The 24,192-nt window shown below is 33.0% G+C and overlaps 1 protein-coding gene across 1 annotated transcript in view; it reads right to left on the bottom strand.

Annotated features, from left to right (window-relative positions):
- Positions 1 to 24,192, bottom strand: part of LOC114331071 (protein kinase C, brain isozyme) — a 662,749-nt gene that overhangs the window by 187,346 nt on the left and 451,211 nt on the right. The window contains exon 4 of the mRNA XM_050661972.1: positions 23,587 to 23,698. Coding sequence (XP_050517929.1) covers positions 23,587 to 23,698 — 112 coding nt within the window. The remainder of the gene's footprint in view (positions 1 to 23,586; positions 23,699 to 24,192) is intronic.

Consider the following 24,192-nt stretch of genomic DNA (forward strand, 5'->3'; position numbering starts at 1 on the left):
TTATGAAGAACATCAACTAAGGATAAATAAGGTAGCTGTTTAGATTAATGACAAACAGATCTACCTGTTGTATTCTTCTTTTCTTCTTCAGCCTGTGTTCGTCCACTGCTGGACATAGGCCTCTTCCATTTGCTTCCATCGATTTCTACTCTTGGCAATTCTCATCCACTGTTTGCCCGCGACTTGTTTGATATCATCTGCCCACCTCTTCTGCGGTCTGCCTACTCCTCGCCTGTTCTCTCTTGGTCTCCAGTTTGTTAGTCTCTGTGTCCATTTTTCGGGATTATCTCGGGCAACATGTCCGACCCATTGCCACTTGAGCCTTGCTATACGTTCTGCGACATCAGTAATCTTTGTTATTTCACGAATGTCGATATTTCGAATTTTGTCTCTCAAACTAATCCCTAGCATGGCCCTCTCCGTCGCTCTTTGAGTTGTGCTGAGCTGCTCTAAGGTTTTCTTTGTAAAGGCCATGGTCTCCAGTCCATATGTAGTTACAGGCAAGATACATTTGTCATAAACTCTACGTTTTAGACACATTGGTATATCTCTATTCTTCAAGATAAAGCTTAACTTGCCGAAAGCTACCCAAGACAATTGTATGCGTCTTTTTATTTCGGCTATTTGGTTTTCTTTGCCGATTTTGATGGTATGTCCAAGATATATATAGTGGTCTACATTTTCAAGACTGACGTTGTCAATAACAAGATTACTTTGTACATTACTCATTAATTTTGTTTTCTGAAGATTCATTTTGAGACCTATTTTATTTGACTGCTGGTTTAGTTCCTTCATCATTTGCTCCAGTTCCTTGATATCTGTACTGAGTAATACGATGTCGTCCGCAAACCTCAAATGACTCAAACGTACACCATCAATGTTTAGACCGTTTTCCTCCCAGTCGAGCTGTTTGAATACATTTTCCAATGCTAAGGTAAAAAGTTTTGGTGAAATAGTATCACCTTGTCTAATACCTTTACCGAGGCGTATTTTTTTCGGTTTTTTGGTCTTCATTGATTTTGATGTGGAATGTGGCCTGTTCATAAATGATTTTAATGAGTGTAGTGTACCGTGAGTCTATTCGAGCATCCCTGAGGGCTGACAAAAAGGACCAGGTTTCAATACTATCGAAAGCCTTGTGAAAGTCAATAAATGCCATATGTAAGGGTACATTATATTCTGTGGTTTTTTCTACCAATGTTCTGATGGTTTGTAAGTGATCGTTAGTACCAAACCCTTTTCGAAATCCCGCCTGTTCAACCGGTTGATATAAATCAAGTTTTTGTGTTATGCGGTTGGTTATTATTCTTGTTAGCAATTTGTATAAATGTGACAACAAACTTATAGGCCTGTAGTTTTCAATATTAGCAGTGTCTCCTTTCTTGTGTAAAAGTATTATTTCGGCGTTTTCCCACAGATTGGGTATTCTTTTCTCTATTAGACACCTATTCAGCAAGACTTTCACAACCTCTACAACGGTATTGCCACCCATTTTTAACATTTCAGACGTTATATGATCCTCGCCAGGAGCTTTTTTATTCTTCATTTGCTGTAAGGCATGTCTAATTTCCGAAGAAGTTATTTTAGGGAGAGTTTCCGAGCCGACGTTTAGAATTGTTCTATGGTCTGTTCCGGGGTTCTGTATAGTGGATGTATAAAGATTCTTGGAGAACGTTTGTATTTCCTTGATTATTTGAGTTTTTTCCGTCACCGTATTCCCCTGTTGGTTTTTGACTTTAGTTATCTTCGATTTTCCTTTAGTTAAATTTGATTTCAATACTCTCATGTTTCTATTGTCTTCGATGGTTTGCAATATTTGTTTTGTTTTATAAGCCCGCAAGTCTGATCTTATGCTCTTTTTAACTTTATTGTTGATAGCCTTATATTCTGGTAATTCTTTAGATGTTCTTCTTCTTTCTTCCATTAAATTCAGTGTTGTTTGTTTAAGTTTCGTTTTTCTCGGATTTTTATTTTTACCACAGATCTTTTTTGTAGTTGATGTTATGTCATTCGTTAATTTTCCTGTTATTTCATTTATATCTTTCGTGTTGAATACTGGTAAAGGTCCTAGTTTCTTTTTTAGTTCACTTTGATATTCCTCTTGATTCATTTCGAGTGCTTCTATGTTTGGTAATTTATCCTGTGTTAATAATTTTCTTCTATCGAATTTCGTATTTACTTCTATTCGCACCCTAACTAATCGATGGTCACTACCAGTGTCGACAGAATTTAGTACAGTAACATCTTAAGCAATGTTTTTGAAGTTAGAGAGTTTAAACTCAATTTCATTTTTTACTTTGCCGTCTGGGCTGTGCCACGTCCATTTTCTCTGCATCTTTTTCTTGTAGAATGTGCTTAAGCAGAATAGCTTTTCTTTGCTGAGGAAATTTGCGAGCATATCTCCCCTGTAATTTCTACTTCCCAGTCCAAAATTTCCAATATATTCGTTGTCGTTATTTTCGCTCTCTCCTATTTTAGCGTTGAAATCTCCCGTAATTATTACGTAATATGTTTTCTCTAGGTTTCTGGCTCTTGTAATGTCTTTATAAAGTTGTTCTACCTCTTCACCATCTGCAGAAGAAGTTGGCGCATAACAATGGATTATTTAAATGCTGTATCTACAATTTAGTTTACCAGATAGATAACTCTATTAGAAATCGCTTGGAATTTAGTTACCAAGTTTTCAATTCTTTTATGTACCAAAAAGCCTACGCCTCCTATACATTGGTTATTTCCTGAATTGTATTGGTACAAAGTGTGCCCTGATTTTAGTAGAGTCGTTTCTTCGCCTTTAAGCCTTGTCTCGCACAAGCCTACTATGTCCCATTTTATGGTCTTAAGTTCTTCTTGCAACTCTTCTAGGTTATCTTCTGTCCTCATCGTTCTGATGTTATATGTTCCGATGTGCATTTTGTGTGTACTAAGCGAATTCTTGCCTCCCCCAGATTCCACGAGGCAGACCCTTTTCTGGGTGTGGGACTTGGCATAACATACCGTACCCACCTGGGGACCATATCCGTTCGTTTTAGTATTCGCCATTTCTATGTAGTTGGAAGGATGAGTAGCCTTAAAACACCACGCTGGCTAGACGGGTTGGTGAGTATTATATCAGCCGCCCATTCTGGATCAGACACTACGGATTTGATTCTATATTACCCCTATAATCGAGGGATGCCACTTCCGCCATCCACACCGTACCGAAGCTCCGCCTCTCCGCCATGTCTGCCGTTGTGGACTTCATCCGTAACCCTGGACAAGGGACCCTAAACAGGTACTAGTTTCCCGGGTCAGGAAACCCCCGGAATCTGCGAGGGGCAGGGATTGATTCATTTTCCCTGATAGGACTATCTTCAATAATTTAAAGAGTTCCTACTCGCTACCTGTTGTATTAGTTTTTCAGTTTTACTTGTGTAAATAAGAATATAATAAATAATCATTAAGTTGTAAAACGAAACAAGAGCCGCCTTATATTGATTACTTTAGGCTAAAACATTTGACCTCAGCAAATTGTTGTTTGTCAAAGTAAACTTGTTGAATTGTGCTTATTTCACCATGCATCTTAATTACAGTCTATACGGCTTCTTTTAGTCATGAGTTTCTGGATGAACCTACTTTTCAGAGGTTCCATACCTGCCATAAAAAACCATTCTACCGAGGAATACTCCTCGATATGTTTCATGCCAACTAGATATATACTCATAGTCATACATACCGACTCGATTCTGGCAATACAGTCGAACCCGCTTATTGACATATCCGTCGTCAGGGCCCCCGCAAGGCTGATTGCCACCCGCGTGCGGGACATATTTTAGCGCCCTTTAAATCTACTATACAACTATATACATACTATAAAACTAATAAATATTTTTGAAAAATTTAAAACCAGAATGAAAGACTACAGTTATTACTGAGGCCGAAAATCCCTGAAAACTTCTATATTTATTTTAATAAGTTACAGGGGTTAAAATAAAAGAGAAAATTTAGTGTGATTTTTAATAATTGCAAACATTTAATTCAAAAGAAACTTTTTATTTATTTTAAAGAGACTGTCGGCACTCGGCAATAACGTTATCGTTCATTCTGCGTTTAAAGTTTTTAATAATACTTTGAAACAGATTTAAACACATTGTTTTTTTTTTAAACACATTGAAAATTTTGACAGGCGACATTTTGCGCCTTTCCTCTTAAATTTTTTGCAACATTAATGAAGCACCCTGCATATTAAATTAAAAATATACATTTAAGTAAATAAACAATATTTTGTCATTTCAAAGTTTCCCAACAAATTTTATACAGGGTGTCTACATAACTAGGAACCATATGGGAAACTGTTTTATTATTAATTTTATGAGAAAGAGTTCTGCATTGTCTAGAACTCAGAATGCAACCATCAAATATCAAATTTTATGAATCTTATACGAGGTGTGTCAAAAAATACGAATTTCGGTCAAGAGCAAAGTACGTTTAGTTTTCACAATATTGAAAAGTTATTATGAAAATTTGTTCAGCATTAAAAACTATGTTTCTATATGCAATTACATCTTTCTAATTGAAATATATTGTGATCTAGAAAGGCACTTTACTTTTGATCGAAACTCATATTTTTTTACATATCTCTCATGTTAAATTGAAAAAAATTGATAGGATTTGATGGTTGCATCTTAGATTTTAGACCATGCAAAGCTTTTTAGAAAGAACTTTTTATCGTACATTAATAAATTGTACTTTTTAACAACGCCCTTTTCATTTATTAGAAATAATGTGATAGGTATTTTATTATTAATAATTAGCCCTTTTCAGTTATTACAAATAATGTGATAACTCTTTTATTATTATTAATTAATTAATCAATGACAATAAAAGAGTTATCGCATTATTCGTAGTAAATGAAAAGGGCGTTGGGTATCTGTAATTTGAGAAAAAAAATTCAATTAAAATGATGTAATTGCATATTAAAACATAGTTTTTAATTAATTCCAAACAACTTTTCATAATAATAATTTTCGATATTGTGAAATATAAGGTACTCTTGATCGAAATTCATATTTTTGATACTCATAAGATTGACACAATTTTATATTTGGTTGCATTTTAGTTTTTAGACTATGCAAAGCATTTTATGAAGAATAAATTTTTTCCGTAAAATTAATAATAAAAAAGTTTCCCATATGGTTTAAAGTTAGGCAGACACAATGTCTTAATTATTTTCCTTTTTTTTTTCGAAATAAATTGTAAATTGTGGATTTTGTTAGAGGAAACCCGATTATAACTATTTAAAAATAATTATTATTATTCTATGCAATGATTATGATACTTACCATTTTCACATTTAATTTAATTTCCACACCACTTAAAATAACAACAAATAAAAAATATTGTCTAATATTTTTTACAAGAAAACAAAAGTTTAAAATCAGGGCAGAACAAACCCAACGAATATTGCAATAATAGTCGTAGGTAATTATTAACACCAATATAAAATAAAATTTTAAACCTTTCACTGCAGGAAACCACCCGTTCACCAGTAACAGTAAATAATGTTTGTGCCTAGTAAACGCATATACGAGAAGGGAAAAGATGATACTCAAGTCAAATACATAATCATAATTCATAGAGTATTTGTTTACTTAAGGGTAATTATCATAAATTCGAGTAAAAGATTTACTTTATACGAGTAAAACGGCTTGATCCAGCAAGTTGTGTTTTTGTTGGAGTAAAACTGCTAAGTTACGTTTTATGGGTGTTAGTTTATGTTTCTACTCGTCAAGGAGTGTGATTTGATGTTTATTTCACTATTTTGAGTGTCGATTTAGTTTACAACATAAAATCGATTGGATGGTATGCCAAATGTAATTCAATCTACTTCAAAGAAAAAAATTAGGAAGGAACAACAAAATGTAATATATTTTTGACGAAGTAAGTTCAACATTTCAGGACGGGAATAATTATTTTTTCAGTAATAACACGATATTTGATTTTTGAGATTTCCCTAGCTGTTCATGAAATAATTAAAATTGTATATAAAAAATGATTATCTCATTTCAAATAAATATTTCTTATTTACCAAACCTTCGGTTTGGCGCCCCTTTGGGGTTACGCCCGCGTGCGCCGCACGCGTTGCACGCCCGGTTACGGGGGCCCTGTCCGTCGTTCTCAGCAAAAGTATTCCTATAACCGGGATATTCTAATAACCTATCATCGGTATGTAAGAAGGTTTCGGGACCTCAAATGTCTATTCCTTTAACCGGGATATTCCTATGACCGGTAATCTAATAAGCGGATTCGACGTCCTCGTGTCTATTGCCAGGCAACAAGTTATAAAAAAATTGTGGTAATATTTTCAATTTATTCTCACTCTCTTGTGATATTATTGTTGATAATTATGTACTTATGAGTAAAACAATTATTTTAAATTTCACAAAAACAGATAATTTGGACATTAATGGGATAAGGAAGAATGAAAATCTTTCAAAATTTTATTGGTAAGTAGTGTGATAGTCTGAACAAAGCCTCTTTTATATATATAATAACACGGTTTTTTCTTCTATAATATCACAAACAACTTGAAATAAGGATAATAAACATTAAGTGTGGGCGATAAGAAAAAAAAATATTGATTTGGCAGAGGTTGTTCACATAAAAATTTCGTTCACACAAAGACAATATTTCGTTGATTCGTTTAGTTTCATAAAATTATCAAGAATACTCGAAACCCGTTATCGATTTCTAATTTTTTTAGCTTAGTTTGGAATTATTGTACCTATGTGACATAATTCACGATTTTCAAGAAACTTAAATTGTTGCACACATAAAATGACATATTGTCATTTGGACGTGTAAAAAGGATTTACCATTTACGAAAATACTGGCATTATTTCTAATGTAAAATACTAACGAGATATGGAGGGCCACCGAACGAAAACGAAACAGAGACATTATCAAGAACTAAACATTTCTGAAAAATCAAGCAACAGGTCAATTTTTGTATACAGGGAGAGATCATCATCATCATCAGGGCTTTTCATTCTGGATGGAATGTTTGCCGCTCTTGCTTAGAGCTCCCTGATTCGCTTATTGCGGTGAATCCTTTCGCATTCCACTTGTGTGTTGTATGACTTGGTTTTTGTTACAATTTTCTTCCACTCATTTTGATTTTTGCATAGTTCCCTCCAGTTTGTCACTTCCAGAATTTTGATATCTCTTATGACCTGGTCCTCCCATCTCTCTCTGGGTCTTCCCCTTTGTCTTTCACGTTCTGGTTTCCATCTGGTGATGTTCTTAATTAGTGAGTCGTTCTTCCGTCTCTCTATGTATCCCCAGTCTTTTCGCTTTAATCTAACTATATCTTCTCCCCTCATTATGACTATTAGTTCAGGGTTGATTCTTCTTCTATTTTCTCCGTTGTCCATTCTTATCGGGCCTATAATCCGTATGAGGATTTTCCTTTCGAATATTCTCAATTTTTCTTCATCTTTTTCCGTGAGGCACATTGTCTCAGGTGCGTACGTAACTACTGGTCTGACTGCAACCCTGTATATTTTCATTTTTGTATTTCTGGATAATTTCTTGTCCTTTATTAGCCTATGATATCTCCAGTATGTTTTGTTGCCTGTTAGTATTCGCTCCGTCACTTCTTCACTTCTCTTATTGTGGTCATTCACTATTACTCCCAAATAATTAAATTGTTGAACTCTTTCAAAAGTGAAGTTTTCTATTTTGATTTCTCTCGTCCTGTTATCTTCTCTTCTAGAGCAGAGTAGATATTTTGTTTTTCCTTTGTTAATTTATAGACCTCTTTTCCGTGCTTCCTTTGCCAGGAGTGTTACTGCTTCTTTTAATCTTTCCTTGTTTCTTCCCATAAAAATTGTATCATCTGCATAAGCAACTATTTGTGTTGGGGAGTGGGCTAAAGTTCATTTAATTTTGTTTGCCTTGACTGTTCTTTTAACTGCTATGTTGAATAATGTAGTTGACAAGGAATAGCCTCGTCGCACTCCTCTTTCTATTGCAATAATTGGTTTTGTGCTACCCTCCTCTGTTTTTACTTTAGCTCGAGATCCATTTATAGACATTTTTGTTAATCTGATTAACCTTGCTGGTATATCTTGATTTTTCACTTCAATAAATAATTTATTTCTTCCAATACAGTCAAAAGGCTTGTCTGAAGTCTACGAAGAGGATGTGGAGTTCTACGTTGTGTTCGTGGCAGTTTTCGATTGTTTGTGTAATTATGATGTGGATTGAATCTGTAGTGGATATACTTTCTCTGGTGGAAGGCAGAGAAGACAGGGAGATATATTTTTCCGAAATTTGCTAATAATTTAATTTCATCCCCAATCCAAGCTAAAAATAACCATAACATTTTTTATTAGCAATGTGGGTCATATAAGATATTTAATTTAATGCGCCTATGGTTTAGATTTTAATTTCTCCCTACGCACAGCTTTTGTTTTTTTGTCTTATTTGTCACACTAAGTAAATGTTATGATGTAAACGCAAGAAGAACATTTTGGAATATCAGTTGTAAGCATTAATTTTGAAGTCACGGACAAATGTATTACCATGGTCTATTCCATTCAGAAGTGGGCAGATAGCATTTTGTGGTATTTTATGGACAATAAATGTGCCACTACGACAGTTCAGCAATTTAATAAACAATATCAAGATAAATTCGACAGTAGGAAGTATTTTTTGGAGCTGGTAAAAAAATTTCAGGGTGCTGGCAATGGAGGTAATAAAACCAAGAAACTGAAGGGCCTGTAGTTAATGAACTTAGTGAAGTGTGAAGTTGCAGTATTATGACATGTTCTACTATACTAAATTTACAATCAAGATGCAGTAGTAATAAACAAACCAAGACACGTTAAATGCTACTAGGAGCCCTCCCGAATCATAAACAATGTATATACATTGTAAATCCCAAAGAGCCAAACAGAGAGCAAAGAAAGCAAAAGATTTTAATCAGATTAGATGTATCCGAGATGAAAATAATAAAATACTAGTTCACGAAAAGGATGTCAAAAAGAGATGGAGAAAGTACTTTGACAGCTTATTAAATGAAGAATTTGACAGAGAGCCTGTAGAGTCAACGGAGACAGTAGCAGCAATGATCACCAAAATAACAAACGAGGAAGTGGCTCAAGCGCTTCAAAAAATTAAGAAAGGAAAAGCGGTAGGACCAGATGATATTCCTGGGGAAGTATCAAGAGCATTGGGAGAGACAGGAACAAGGTGGCTAGCCGGTTTATTTAATAGAATTATGGAAGTTGGACAAATGCCAGACGAATGGAGGAGCAGTATACTAGTACATGTCTACAAAAACAAGGGAGATATACAACAATGTACAAACTACAGGGCTATAAAACTGCTTAGCCACACCATGAAAATATGGGAAAGAGTAATTGATAGACGGATAAGTGAAGAGACCGAAATATCCGAGAATCAATTTGGCTTTATGCAGGGCAGATCAACAACAGATGCAATTTTCATTATAAGGCAGTTGATGAAAAAATACAGGAGTAAAGAAACAAACGCTCATATGGTATTCATTGATCTTCAGAAAGCATATGATAGAGTTCCTCGAGAGATTCTGTGGTGGGCACTCAATAAGAAAGGAGTCCCTGGTGAATATGTAAAGATTGTGAGGGATATGTATGAGGAAGTAACGACTAGTGTTAGGACGGGTGTGGGAGAGACTGATAAATTTCATGTGAAAGTAGGATTGCACCAAGGCTCGGTACATAGTCCGTATTTATTCTCATTAATTTTGGACCAGATAACAGCGAAACTACAGGGTAACATTCCCTGGTGCTTAATGTATGCTGATGATGTCGTGTTAGTAGGAAATAGTGAAAGAGACTTAGAACAAAAACTGGAACAGTGGAGACAAGCTCTGGAGAAAAAAGGTTTAAAACTTAGTAGGACAAAAAGAGAGTATTTGGAATGTTCATTTAAAGATGGAGTTACTACAAATAAAATGGTATCTTTGGATGTGAACTGATTGTAAAAAGCAATAGTTTTAAATACCTGGGATGGGTATTACAGAGTAATGGAGAAATAGATGGAGATGCATGCAGTAGGATTAGGGCTGGATGGTTGAAGTGGAAGGAAGCGAGTGGTGAGCTGTGTGACAGGAAAATTCCAACGAAGTTGAAGGTAAAATTATATAAAACAGCCATAATACCAGCTATGATGTATGGAAGTGAATGTTGGGCAGTGACAAAGAAAGAGGAACAACGAATGCATGTGGCGAAAATGAGAATGCTTAGATGGATGAGTGGAGTGACAAAAAAAGATAAAATTAAAAATGAGTATATTGGGGGAAATCTAGGTGTGGCACCAATTGATGCCAAAATTAGAGAGCATAGGTTAAGATGATTTGGTCATGTTCAACGTTGAAACGCTAATCACCCAATACAAAGAATTGCTGAAGTGCAGATTCCTGGAAAGAGTAGGAGAGGAAGACCAAAGAAGACGTGGGGGGAGACGATTAGGCAGGACATGTTGGTAGAGGGGATTAATATTGATATGACCCAAGATATAATTGTATGGAGAAATGCAATTAGGGAAGCCGACTCCGAATAGGGATAAGGCAAAGAGAATGATGATACATTGTAAATCCCAAATAATTATTTCCAAAATTTATACATTGTAAATTATGATTCGGGAGTGCTCCTAGTAGCATTTAACGTAATTTGGTTTGTTTATTTCTACTGCATCTTGATTGTAAATTTAGTATAGATTCCTAACCTTAAAATTTAATGTAAGGGCTGGTATTTTAAGAGATCGACTGATTTTTTTACCTGGTATGTAATTTGACTGGCGAAATTTAATGTATGTATTTAAAAAAATGGAGAACGTGATTAATTCTAATTGACTAATATTATTGAAAATAATGATCAACAACGAGATGGAGCTCATTTAATTATTTTTTAACACTAAAGTGCTCCTCCGCATTAAGCTTTTGTTATTAGTGAATATTTCAAAAATTGTCCACGATATTGGATTAGGAGGAGAGGAAGCATCGAATGAATGGCCTATTTGGTCACCAGATTTGTCTCTTCTGGATTTTTTTGTGAGGACACCTAAAAAGTAAAATCAATAAAACACAACCCGTGCGCTCGTCATGGTAACTTCCAACTCATCCCGTAAAATATCACTTTCCGAACTCGTTACCTAAATTAATTACTCTTAAAATAATTTTGGTTTGGTTTTTCTATGGAAATCAAATTTATTTACTTGACGCGGAAACAACTTTACCGTTTTTATTCTGCTCAGGAGATAAATTTAATCATCAAACCAAAACAAATTTAAAACTAGTTACTTTACTGTTTACTAACTCTTAACTCTTAACAGTCTGGCAGTATCGTCTTAATGTTCATACATATTTGATGAAATCGGCAGCTAGATCCGTTTAAAAATTTAGCCCGTCCCTTAAAAGGCGGTAAAACGGGGCCGTGATTACGGTAGGCATAAGAAAATTGAAGTTTTTTAATGCTTTTTACGTCTTAATTTGGAGCTAACAGGTTTGCTAAAAGTGACTTTTATTCTTTATTTAAGCGGAGCGGCATCACTCATTTACTTAAAGGCGTAAATTGCGAAAGAAGAAAACAGTGAGGAGAGAAAATAATGATTTAAATTAAAATTATATTAAAGTGATTAAATTATCTCATACACCCAGTACAATTTCCCTTTTTGTTTAATCCGGTATCTGCCGTTGTCCTATTTTTGGGACACGTGTTCAATTTTTACTATTTTAGTAACTGTAGTTCTGTTTTTATTAAAAATTAGAATAATGAGAACATATCCCTCCCTCTATAAAATATTTTTAAATTCCCACCACGCTCAAAGTGTCTTGATAAAGAGTTTTTTTTTTATATCTCGGTGATCAAAATACTTCTAAAATATAGACATATTATAATTAGGGGAGTGCAATTAGAACGAAAACATGCATTGTTTCGGAAAAATTCAAAAAAAGCTTATATTTTTCTAAAACTTTTTGTTAGTTTATATACTTGTTAAAGTAAAAAGTTCTACTCGCAGATTTGGCCGCTAATTGTTTATTAATTGTTTAAACAATAATAATTGTTTTTTGTTTAAATAATTTTAAAAATATCGCTTAATTCATCAATTTACTTTGATCAAATATATTTCTATTTTGTTTTTGATTATGCTGAATCCGAATATGGCATTGCAATTTGAAAATTCTTATACAGAGTCTCTTATACAGTATGTCTGCGTAGCTAGGAACCACATATGGAAAACTTTTTTATCATCAACTTTAAGAAAAAAAAAAGTTATTCTTCATAAAATGCTCTAGATAGTCAAAAATTTAAAACTCAACCAACATATATCACATTTTATCAATTTTATACGAGTTATGTCAAATATATTAATTTCGTTAAAGAATAAAGTATCTTTATATTCCAGAATATCAAAAAATGATATTACGAAAAGATGTTTAAAATTAAAAACTGTGTTTAAATATACAACTACATCATTCTAATCGAAAAAAAATTTTTCAATTTTTTCTCAAATTACGGATATTTATCATCATTTTGTTACAATTATGATAACTATTTTATTATCACTTTTACTAAAAAAAGTTATTCTTCTTAAAATGCTCTCCCTGGTCTTAAATCTAAGATACAACCATCAGATCATCCATCATCTAATTGTTGTGTTTACGTGTTTGTTTTGATTTGTGGAGTGTTGTGAGTTACTAGTAGTAAGTCGTTCTACTTTTTGTTTACTTTCATCGACCTTGTTTATTACTGCAATAGAATTTTTGACCATGACATACAGCTGTGAGAATTGTCTGTCACATTTTTCTGATTCGGATAAATTGAATAATTTAAGATGTAATGGAGATTGTCGGAGAACATTCTATATGAAGTGTACAGGTCTAAACAAGTCGTTCACAAAAGCCTTATTGGATCAAAAATTTTCCCATCTAAAATTTTTTTGTACACTATGTGATTCGCCTAGCTTAAGATATTTAGATGAAAAAATAAATAATCTATCAAGAAATCAAATACCTCTAGAAAACTTTGAGGCCTTAACACAAGTTACTAAAAAGCTTACTGATAATTTGCCAGTTTTTATGGAGACTTACGATTTGTTAACAAAAAATGACGACAAACTGGACTATATTATTAAAAAAATTGACGAGATCCATAGACTGAATAACCTGCTGAATCCTGAAAAGGTTTTAAAATCTGTAAGGCAGATGGAACATGACATTTTCAATTTATCGTCAGTTTTTTTCGGCAGTTCAGATGAGACTATAAAGGTTCAAATCCAAGACTCAACGTCTACTGAAATTAAGGTAGGATTAGAAAGGCTTTCTTCAAATGTCAGTGAAATCTCAAATCAAATTAGCAATATTTCCAAAAATTTACCTACCTTACCAACAAAAAAAGAGGTATTGAACAAAAAAACATTTTATGCCACCACAAGTACCCAAACTGAAGAGCCTCAATGTTGCGAAGTAAGTCCAGAGCAAAAGTCAAAAAACACAGAAGATAAATGTCAGTTTGTAATTATTAGTAACTTAACCCCAATATACACCCCTATACAAGTGGTACACTACATTAAAGAGAAGCTAGGTATCAAAGAATATATTAGATGTTACGCCCTCGTTAAAGATGCCGACACATCAACTGGTTCTTCATTTAAAATAGGCATAAAATCTAGATCATCGATTAACTTACTATTTAATAAGAAAATTTGGCCACCTGGTGTAATCATTAAATGGTCCATTGAATCTTCATATTCCGAACCATCCGAGTCACATAAGAATCCGAAGAATATCAGAAGCCCTGTTATCCCGGAAAATCCAGTTACCAGTTTATGCAACAACAAAGATGAAGTACAGAACACAAATATATGTTCAGACAAGCAGGCCATCGAAATTTGTAAATCTAAGAATCCTTTCCATTCGCAAATTAATTTCGTTAAGAAAGATACTTTAGAACCATCTATAAATCTGGATCCTTTGACTCCACCAAGAGTTAGATTAACCAATAACTCTAGCCAGTATCTTCTAGCCAGATTAAGGGAACCGGATATCTTAAAAGCCATTAAACTTCATCTTGCTTATCTACACGACCAACCTGCTTCTGTATTTTACGATGGATTTACGAACACAAGCGTTAAACTGTTTTTGGCTTCCGAAGGGCTTCCTACCAACACGGAAGATCTACGAAAAATTCTTCTAGAATTTAACGAAGTCTATGGAACTGGTCCAGATGAGGTGGAAGCTGATCTTGCTGCTTTTAGGTCCTTTCTCGCTTCTGAAAGAATTATCCATGTACAAAAATCACGGGAATGTCACCAAAATTACTATTCCGCTGTGTCTCCTAAACGAAATTTTTAAACATCACGACGTGTTCTGAGGGACTAGAATCCTCAAATTATTTTAGTGATAACAAATTTAGCATGGTTCTGATTAATATTCGTTCTATAAGATATAAAACTGATGAATTATTTCTATTTCTAGAAGAATTAGGGTTTCCTCCGATAGTTGCGGTTACTGAGCACTGGCTTGAAGTCAACGAGCCTCTTTTTGTAGAAAAATATTCCACTATTGCTAGGTACGATCGTCAAAGTTCAGCGCATGGAGGTACCCTGATTCTTTCTACAAATAATGATTTTTCTCTGGTAACAAAATATGATTTTCTATTAAGCGAAGCATTCTTTGAGTTTTCCTTAGTTTACAGTAAGAACTTTAATCTTTATATTATTTGCATTTATAGATCACCTGACTCTTCCGTGGAACTATTTTTTCAGAACCTGCTTAATTTTTTAGATGACCTGCCCCATAAAAGCAGAAAAATTTTATGCGGGGACTTTAACATTAATTATGCTGCTGCTTGTGCTACACAAATATCCCTAGTCAACATATTTGAATCGTATGGTCTAACAATGCACATTGATTCTCCTACAAGGATTACAAAAACTTCATCTACCATAATTGATTATATTGTCTCAGACTTCTCACCCGGTGATGTCTGCGCTACAACTGTTAATGCGGGACTATCTGATCATGAAGCGGTTTATACGAAGTTTAACATCTTCAGCAAGCACTCTTCGAAAACTCGACGTTTAGGCAGGATTTTTTCCGCTCGGAATTTTCGTAAATTCCAAAATTTATGCTTAACCTCTGAGTGGCCCTTTCCTTCTATGAACGTCGATAATAATTTCAGTGACTTTTTGAATAAGCTTGTCTGTATCTTTAATAAAGCATTTCCTTTAATCACAATTAAGCCAAAACATCACAAACCCTGGACTACCAAAGGTGTCCGCATATCAGCCAAAAATATGCGTTCACTACTGTACATCAAGAAATTTACTACCAACGTCTCTGTTACTGAATATATCACCAAGTACAGGGCAATCTATTTAAAACTTATAAAATCAGCTAAAAAATTGTACTATCAAAATCGTCTGAGAAGCTCTAAAAGTGTTGCAAAAGAAACTTGGTCCATAATAAACGATCTTCGTAATAAAACTCACACAGCTCAAACATTTTCCCTTCCAGACCCAGAAAATCTAAATGAATACTTTGTTAATGTGAGTAAAAATATAACATCAACTATTGTGTCACAACAAGATCCCATTTCCTATCTCCCTAATTCAGGAAAGGTCTCGAATTCATTCTTTATAAGACCGGTTGATAAATCTGAACTGATTCAGACAATCAATAATATCAAAAGCAAATCTTCCTGTAGTACCGATGGACTATCCATAAAAATTTTCTCAAATCTCCCAGACAGTGTGTTGGGAGTCCTTATCTCTCTAATTAATGATTCTTTTGAGAAAGGTAAATTTCCAGAGTGCCTAAAGACGGCCATCATTATTCCTCTTCATAAGGGTGGTGAAAAATCAAATGCCTGCAATTATAGACCTATTGCATTACTACCGGTACTCTCCAAAATTATTGAGAGACTCATAAAAGCCCGACTTATGTCCTTTCTCGTTGATAACAATATTTTATCACAAAATCAGTTCGGCTTTTTAAATAATAAATGTACCACAGATGCCATGTTTTCTGTACTGCATGAGGTTTATCAAGCATTAAACAATAATCTGCACACTGCCACTGTTTTTTGTGATTATGTCAAAGCTTTTGATTGTGTGAATCACGATATTTTGATAAAAAAACTAGATTTCTACGGAATTCGAGGTATTTCTTCGAACTGGTTTCAATCTTACTTGGATAATAGGAAACAACTGGTTAGAGCAAATGATACAGTCACTAGTCTCAAAAATGTTGTATGTGGGGTACCACAAGGTTCAGTATTGGGTCCTCTACTTTTCCTTATCTTTATTAATGACATTACTAGCTTAAAAATCGATGGAAAAGTTTTTCTTTTTGCTGATGATACCAGTATCACTTGGAGCAACTCAAATATCGCAACTCTTCATGCTACTATAACTTCTGATCTACTTACAATAAAATCTTGGTCCGATTCAAATTTACTCTCTTTTAACGTAGATAAAACAGTAGCATTGTCCTATAAAGGAGCTCTTCTACCCTTACCTCTTCATAACAGCCAGATCAGTATCGTTGATTCTGTAAAGTTTCTTGGTATTTTTTTAGATAGCAATCTGAAATAGTCCCTTCATATTGATGTGTTAAGCAAGAAACTATCCTCAGCTTGCTTTGCAATAAGATCTGTTTCGAAGGAAATGGATTTAGCCTCTTCCAAAATAACATATTTTTCTTTGTTCGAGTCACATCTTCGATATGGTCTCCCTTTTTGGGGTTCTGGTACGGCTGCCCAAACTGATGTTATTTTTAAATTACAAAAAAGAGCAATAAGATATCTGTTTGGCCTCAGAAGAACAACACATTGCAGAAGCTACTTCAAAGATCACAGGATTCTAACACTACCTTCTTTATATATTTTAGAAACTGTTTGCTTAGTTCGTAAACATCTACATGTCTTTCCAGCAAGACCTAGACATGACTATTCCACCAGAAATTCTACCTTTGACATCTATTTACCGATCCCGTCCAGTGAGTTAGTAAAGAAATCTATATTATATTCTGCAAAAAAACTTTACAACCATCTCCCTCTACAACTTAAATCTGCAACATCTTTCCCCAAGTTCCGTAAAATGACTAAAGCCTATTTATCTGAAAGACCATATTATTCAACAGCAGAGTTTCTTAACCAATAACTAAGAAAGTACAGTATTCTTATTTATAAGTATAATCTTAATCTATATTTGAGTGTCATATGCAGCAGCTTAACTTAACTTATTAAATTTCTTAAGGTAGAATATGCAATTTGCAATTTTTTTTTAAAATTTTGCAATAGATTGTTACTGTTTTTTTTTTGTTTCTCTTTATTATTTTTATTTATATAGACGATTTATATCATTTGAGTAAATTGTATTTGTTATTTGTTATTGTTCTTATTTATGATTCTTGTAAGCTTTGTCTATAAAATTGTTAAATTTTTCATGACAATAAAGCATATTTCTATAGATATCAAACTTTTTTAATTTTATACGAGGTATGTAAAAATTATGGATTTTTCTTAAGAGTTAAGTGCCTTTATTATTCACAACATTTTAATTAGAAGGATGTAATTGAACACTAAAATAAATTTTTTAATTCCAAACTTTTCTTAATAACACTTTTCAATATTGTGAAATGTAAAGGTACTTTACCCTTGAGTGAAATTCATATATTTTGACATACCTCGTATATTTGATATTTGATGATTGCATCTAAGATTATATACGATGCAGGGTATTTTATAAAGAATAACTTTTTTTCGTAAAACTGATAATAAAAAAGTTATCAATAGGTTCCAAGTTACGCAGACATACTGTATAAGAGCTAAAAAAAATTTGTTTACCGAACATTTATTATTGTTGAAGCTTAATATTAAATGTATTTTAGGTAAGTTTTACAAAAAAAAAGTTTTGATCACTTTGTATAAACATTTTTTGGCTGGTAATTTTCGGTTTTTGTATTACATTTTTGTTATCTTTCTTAATTTTCTCGAAAAGATATAGTTTATTTTATTTCTAAAGTAAAATAATTCAGTGCATTTTAGAGACTACATCCTAAGATTTAAAAAAACACTTACAAAAATGTAATAGATCTGTTCAAACTTAAGTAATACCGTCTTAAATTGGTGGTAATTCTATAAAACTACGAAGATTTCAAAAATTACATTTTTTGAGACGTCATATCATTTGAATTAAATTTTTGAAATTTTTTTTGAACAGAACATCATTTAGTAAGATGCTAGAAAGGTAAGTTGTGCAAAATTGAGAGTTATATAAGAAAAATTGTATTAGTCACACATTTTTAAATCATTTTTAAGCAAAATTCATGTAAGACTCTCTTTCCGCCCACACCGTACTTATGCCCATACATTTTATTTCTTTTTATTATAACCATAAGATAGCTTAATTATTCTTCTTTCATGTTCAATTTGTAGAATTTCATTTGATCCATTAGTTAAAGAATTGTATTAAAATAACTCAACCGTGCAATTCGCCGTACGCTAGTTTACAGTGCGCCGATGTTTGTGAGAAGGGTGAATTTAAATAAAAAATTATAGAAGACACAGATTTAATTTTAGAAAATTCTTTATATAAGGTTTTTTTTGTAAAATTTTCTGAATTTTGCAATGGTCACGTCAGTTTTTTTCTAAAATTTATATTTTCGGGGTTATTTAAAAAAACATCTAATTTCGTAGTTCATTTGTTTAATAAAAAATGAAGCACCCACTTCTCGAGTAGAACTTTTGATATATTGTTTATTAAACCTTTCTTAATGAAATTACAAAAAGTTTTATCTTGTTTAATTTTTTCCGAAGTGAAAATCTATATGCACTCCCCTAAATAGCATGTTCTAAACACATAATAGTTCAAGTTAAAAAAAAAACTGTTTTATAATAGTTATTTATGAAACAGTTCGTGAAGTATGCTTTTTGCGAACGCACGCGATGTTCAGTATCGCGTAAGTTCGCAAAAAGTACTTCACACACAGTTTCATACAATATTTTATCTACGATAAACAAATAAAAAAACTGTAACTCTTCGTCACTGGAATTCATTTCTATTCTACAATTTTTAGAACTTTGACATTTAAAAATTCTAACTTCTTTCAAACCACAAAACTGTTGTTGTAATTTATTGCTCACATGTCATCACCATGACAACGCGAAAGTTAAGGATATTTGATTATATGAAAGTGTGCCAAAAAACAGTGCGAAAAAGTAAATCCCATTTAAAGTAATTGTTACTTCACGCACACTTTAAATCCTTCAGGCACTGCTATCTATAATGACAGTTTTCACAAACTAAAAACTTATACATAATATGATATAAAGTAGATAAACTTAATTCTACGTATTCAACACGTCATATTATATTCCAAATTTTGTGTTTTTCACAAATGTTTTTCACAAATTCAGAGTCCCAATTTTGGGACATTGGTATAAAATAAATACAATAAAATTATAAATATTGTTTTAGAAATAGTTCAAAGAAGTTTTTAACTGTTTTTGAACTTATTGCTAATGTAAAAGGCAAACATTTTTGGACGAAACTTGGAAGCGAAGACACTAACGATGTGAATTTTGTAATTATACCAGACGATAGTGATGAATTGATGGATTTGGAAAATGTAAATAAAAACCGTTTGGAGGAAAATGAGAAGAACGGGAAAAGCGACATTGCCGGAAGTTTCAATTTATTTCAAAATTTTTTCCAACTTCCAAGAACTTTCCAAGTTACAAATATATTTGAACTTATTATCAAATGAAGTGAAATATATGGAAAATAAAATTAACAACGTAATTTTTTTTGTAAAATTTTAGAGAGATTCCCCAATTTTTTGCCCAAAAAAATATCTTCTTGGGTTCTTCAAGATCAAACCTATCGGGAATTGAAACGGTATCCTGGCATAGTAACAGCAAAGTTCTGGGGCTATAATTTGGTCTGTACTCCACAGTTCTAAAGTATTTAAATGTTGGGCTCTATTTGCCGTAACAAGATCCAAAAGCCCAACAAATTTTTTCAAAGACTGTAGGATTTAAAATGTGTTATTGGTTCAATTTGTAATATACCGAATGATTTCGTTAGAGAAAAAAGTGTCCAACAATCCAATACTGCTTTGGCTTCATTGGCAAAACATTTGTACACCTGGCAACTGTGTAAAACTATTTTGGGATCTGGTGTCTGGTTTTTCCAACACACCGAGCGCCATAGCGGGTCCTTTACTTTGTTTCACCATAAAATATGCTTTAAAACGATTAATGAAAAATTACATTAGCACTTAAGCGCGATTTATAGATTGCCGCCCGCGCGGATGTCTGTCCAACGGACGGGCGGCAATCTTTTTATTCGTTTGAAAACATACGCGCTGTAATTTTGCGAAATAAACTTTGACGGAATGGATTAAATATTATAGTTAAGTTAACATGTAAATATAAAATAAAGCGGCTTTTCTTTTGATTAAAATTATATAAAAGGAAGTTTTCTTTTATTACTCTCACAATTATTGCGACTTTCAGCTAACTACCAATTAACTAACCAATTCCTTCATAAAAGTACTATTTACTCGTGTACTCAAACCTGTCAAATTTCCTCAACCAATTTTCAACCTTACCTCATATTATTACACTATTTGCATCTGGATTTTTGTTTACATTATAAGCGTACCTAATACCCTATGTACTAGTATAATACTAGGTAGCACAGGCGTCCATTCCTATGGGCAGGGGATCCGTGGCCCCCCTGGCTTTTCGGGTGCTTTAAACTACAGTCATCCAATGTATACAAAATGTAATGTGCATCTTCACGTCATAACATCTTCACGTCTGGCCCCACCCTAAAAATTTTTATATGGGCGCCCATGCTAGGTATGTACCTATTCGACTATTCCATTTTGACTGCGCGTCTACCAAAGGGCACCAGGGCATCGACTGCACACGGGCGCTACATGGGCTTGAGCCGCCTCTGAATCCAAATTTAGTCTAGTTCATAAATAATATTTCAAATAGAATTTAAATAGAATTGGTACCGTGTTAGATTTGTAACTAACATCTCGACACGGTCAATTTTCATAGCACACTGAACAACATTTAATATTCGATAATTTCAATATAAAAAAGAATGGTGGGGGTGAGTAGTCACAACATTAATTAGCGAAAGGCAACACACGCGATAATTTACTGCGCCGTAAGAGCAGTAAACCTGACGAGGCATTGTCTAACCAGCTGTAGATGAAATAGGAGTTAGTCAACCCATGCCTCGTCAGGTTTACTGCTCTTACGGCGCAGTAAATTATCGCGTGTGTGACCCTTCGCTTAAGGCTACGGCTAGACAAGCGACAATTTACATCGCTGTAAGATCAGTAAAAGGAAGCGCGAAAAATAGGTCCTATCCTATGTTGCTATGTTGCTGCGCGATATTTTACAGCTCAGTCTGGTCATCCACTACACTCACCGTGGGACTCATTTTCGCGATTCATTTTTCTGCTCTTACAGCGCCGTAAATTGTCGCTTGACTGGCTGTAGCCTAAGGTGAGCGTATCTTACTGAAGATGAATATATGGGACGCAGAAAAAAGTAATACAAACATGACTAAAAATGTTAAATAATTTCTAACGGCGGTACTGATCGCGAGATATAGAAGTCATATTCTTTGATTAATGTGTTGAATACCATTTTTACTAAATTTTCCCAAAAATATTTGTTAAAATTTACACCTAACCAAACTTTCACTTAACAATGACAAATCATACTCTCATTTCATTCAGCATGGTGACTAGGCTACTACTTAGCCCTATATTTATGTACCTCCATGTAAGCGAGCGGTACACTCCTAATTTAAGGCTTAGAAATCGAAAAAGCGACCATAATAGATGAATGGCAAATTTTGGTCATTATTTATGTTTTCGGAGTCGCTGAATCCGAATACGAAGTTTATTTTTATCTAGAATTGGTGAAACATGTTCAAAAATTAAATTTTATATGCGAAAAATAAATTTTGATAATTTTTCATCTTTAACTCGCTGTGTCTTTGGTCGCTGTAAATATTTCCTTTTGAATGTTTTACTGTATCATCTATGAAGTATTGAGATAACAGTGAAAGTTGTCATAAATGTTTAAAAATATTAAAAGAGGAGTTGTTAATTTTTAAACATTTTTTCGTCAGATTTCGTTAGTTTCGTGTTTACTTAAAGAAGTTTTATGTCATGAAGAAATTTTTTGGAAAAATTTCAAGTCAAAATATGCAATAGGAAAAAGTTATGTGACTTTATAGACGAGTGGCATTTCCTTAAAAAACGCTTATTTCTCGAGATACTGACCACGGTGTGTTGAATGGCTACATTTCGTCGTACTTTAAGTTTTTGATGGTGCCTTAAACGAAAATGAGGTTTATTTTAAATTTTAAGTGGGCAAACATTGTTAATATCGCAATCTTACCCTAATAATAAAAAAATAATAAAATCACGTTTTTCTTAAAATTAAAAGTTGCACCATTTTTTTTTTCTATAAAACATTTTGATTAAAAAACTAAATTTCAAATTTTGTCACCCAATTTTTGCGATTAAACTTTGAAATTCAGGAATATTTACCTTTTACTTTAATAAATTCATAACTTTTATTATAATACGACTAAAAGACTGAAGTAGCTTCCATTGTCTTCAGAAAAGTGAAAAATGTATACTGTCAAAATTTCAAAAAAAATATTAAAATGGAACAGAATTGTAGCGACTTAAACACAAAAAACATAATTTCAATGTTTTTTTTTTATTTTCAGGGCAAAATTGCGATTTTGACAATGTTCCCCCATTTAAAAAACAAAATAAACCTGATTTTCGTTTTTAGCATCATCAGAAACATTAAGTATGACGAAAATTAGCCATTTACCACACCGTGGTCAGTATCTCGAGAAATAAGCGTTTTTTTTTTTTGGAGAGTACCACTCGTCTATAAAGTCCGATAGATTTTTTTTATTGCATATTTTACCTTGAAATTTTCTTAAAAAATTTCTTCATGACTTGTGTTTTAATGCTCTGTTGGTTAAAATTATAAACTACAAAGTTTGTTATACAACTTTTTTAAGTAAACATGAAATTAACGAAATCTGACGACAAAATGTTTAAAAATTCACAACTTCTCTTTTAATTTGTGCAGACATCTCGGAGAAATCTCATTTTTATCTAAATACTTCAAAGAAAATACAATAAAATTTCTAAAAGGAAATATTTACAGGAACCAAAGATTCTGCGAGTTAAATTTGAAAAGTCATCTAAATATTTTTTCGCATTTTTGCATAAAATTTGATTTTTGAAAATGTTCCACCAATTTTAGATAAAAATAAATTTCATATTCGGATTCAGCGACTTCTAAAACATAAAGCATGATCAAAATTCGTCATTCACCTGAAAGTTGATTTTCGTGGTCGGTATAACATCATTTTAGGGGTTGCTGCCGCTCGCCTAATGGCCTGTCTAAATTGTAACTTTTTCGATGGATTTATGCTTAAAAGAGCGATAGCTACACTTGGATAATATGTACTGGAATATAAAAATTAAAAACTCACCTGAGCATTTCATTCCTTGATGAATTACGCCGTATAATAGAGAACCACAATGGTCACAAAATGTAGGAGATGAGTATGTATGCACTTTAAAGTTGTGTTTAGTTCGGGTGTCCTGAAAAAAATGCAATTGGATTTAGCATGCAATATAAGAAAATAGAGATTGTGTCTTATACAGAGTGGATCATAAGTCTGGAAACTCCTAATTATCTCTTAAATGGATGTTACGAATTATACAAAAACAGGGATATGTCTAGTTAGTCCAGAGAAATAAGATTTTTCTCGTGACACGTTCCCCTCCAGGCAGAAACCAAATTTTTTGAGTAGTATGGACATCTATATTAATAACCTATATGTTTCCTGCAGCTGATTTTGATGATATACATAGTTATAAACAAATGAAAATCAAAAACGGTAAATTTTTGCTTTTTTCGTCTATTACTAAAAAGTGAAGCATTCTAAATAAATTTGAGAATAAGAAACTCATAACTCATTTAAAAAGCTTTAATTTGGCGTTCGTTGAATATGTCTATCCTTATTTGTTGCTTAGAAAATTGCAAAATAAAGTCATAAATTTTGAGATTTTGTAAATGTTCATAACTTATGTAA

The sequence above is a fragment of the Diabrotica virgifera genome, chromosome 9 (genome assembly GCF_917563875.1).
Source record: "Diabrotica virgifera virgifera chromosome 9, PGI_DIABVI_V3a".
NCBI lineage: Eukaryota > Metazoa > Arthropoda > Insecta > Coleoptera > Chrysomelidae > Diabrotica > Diabrotica virgifera.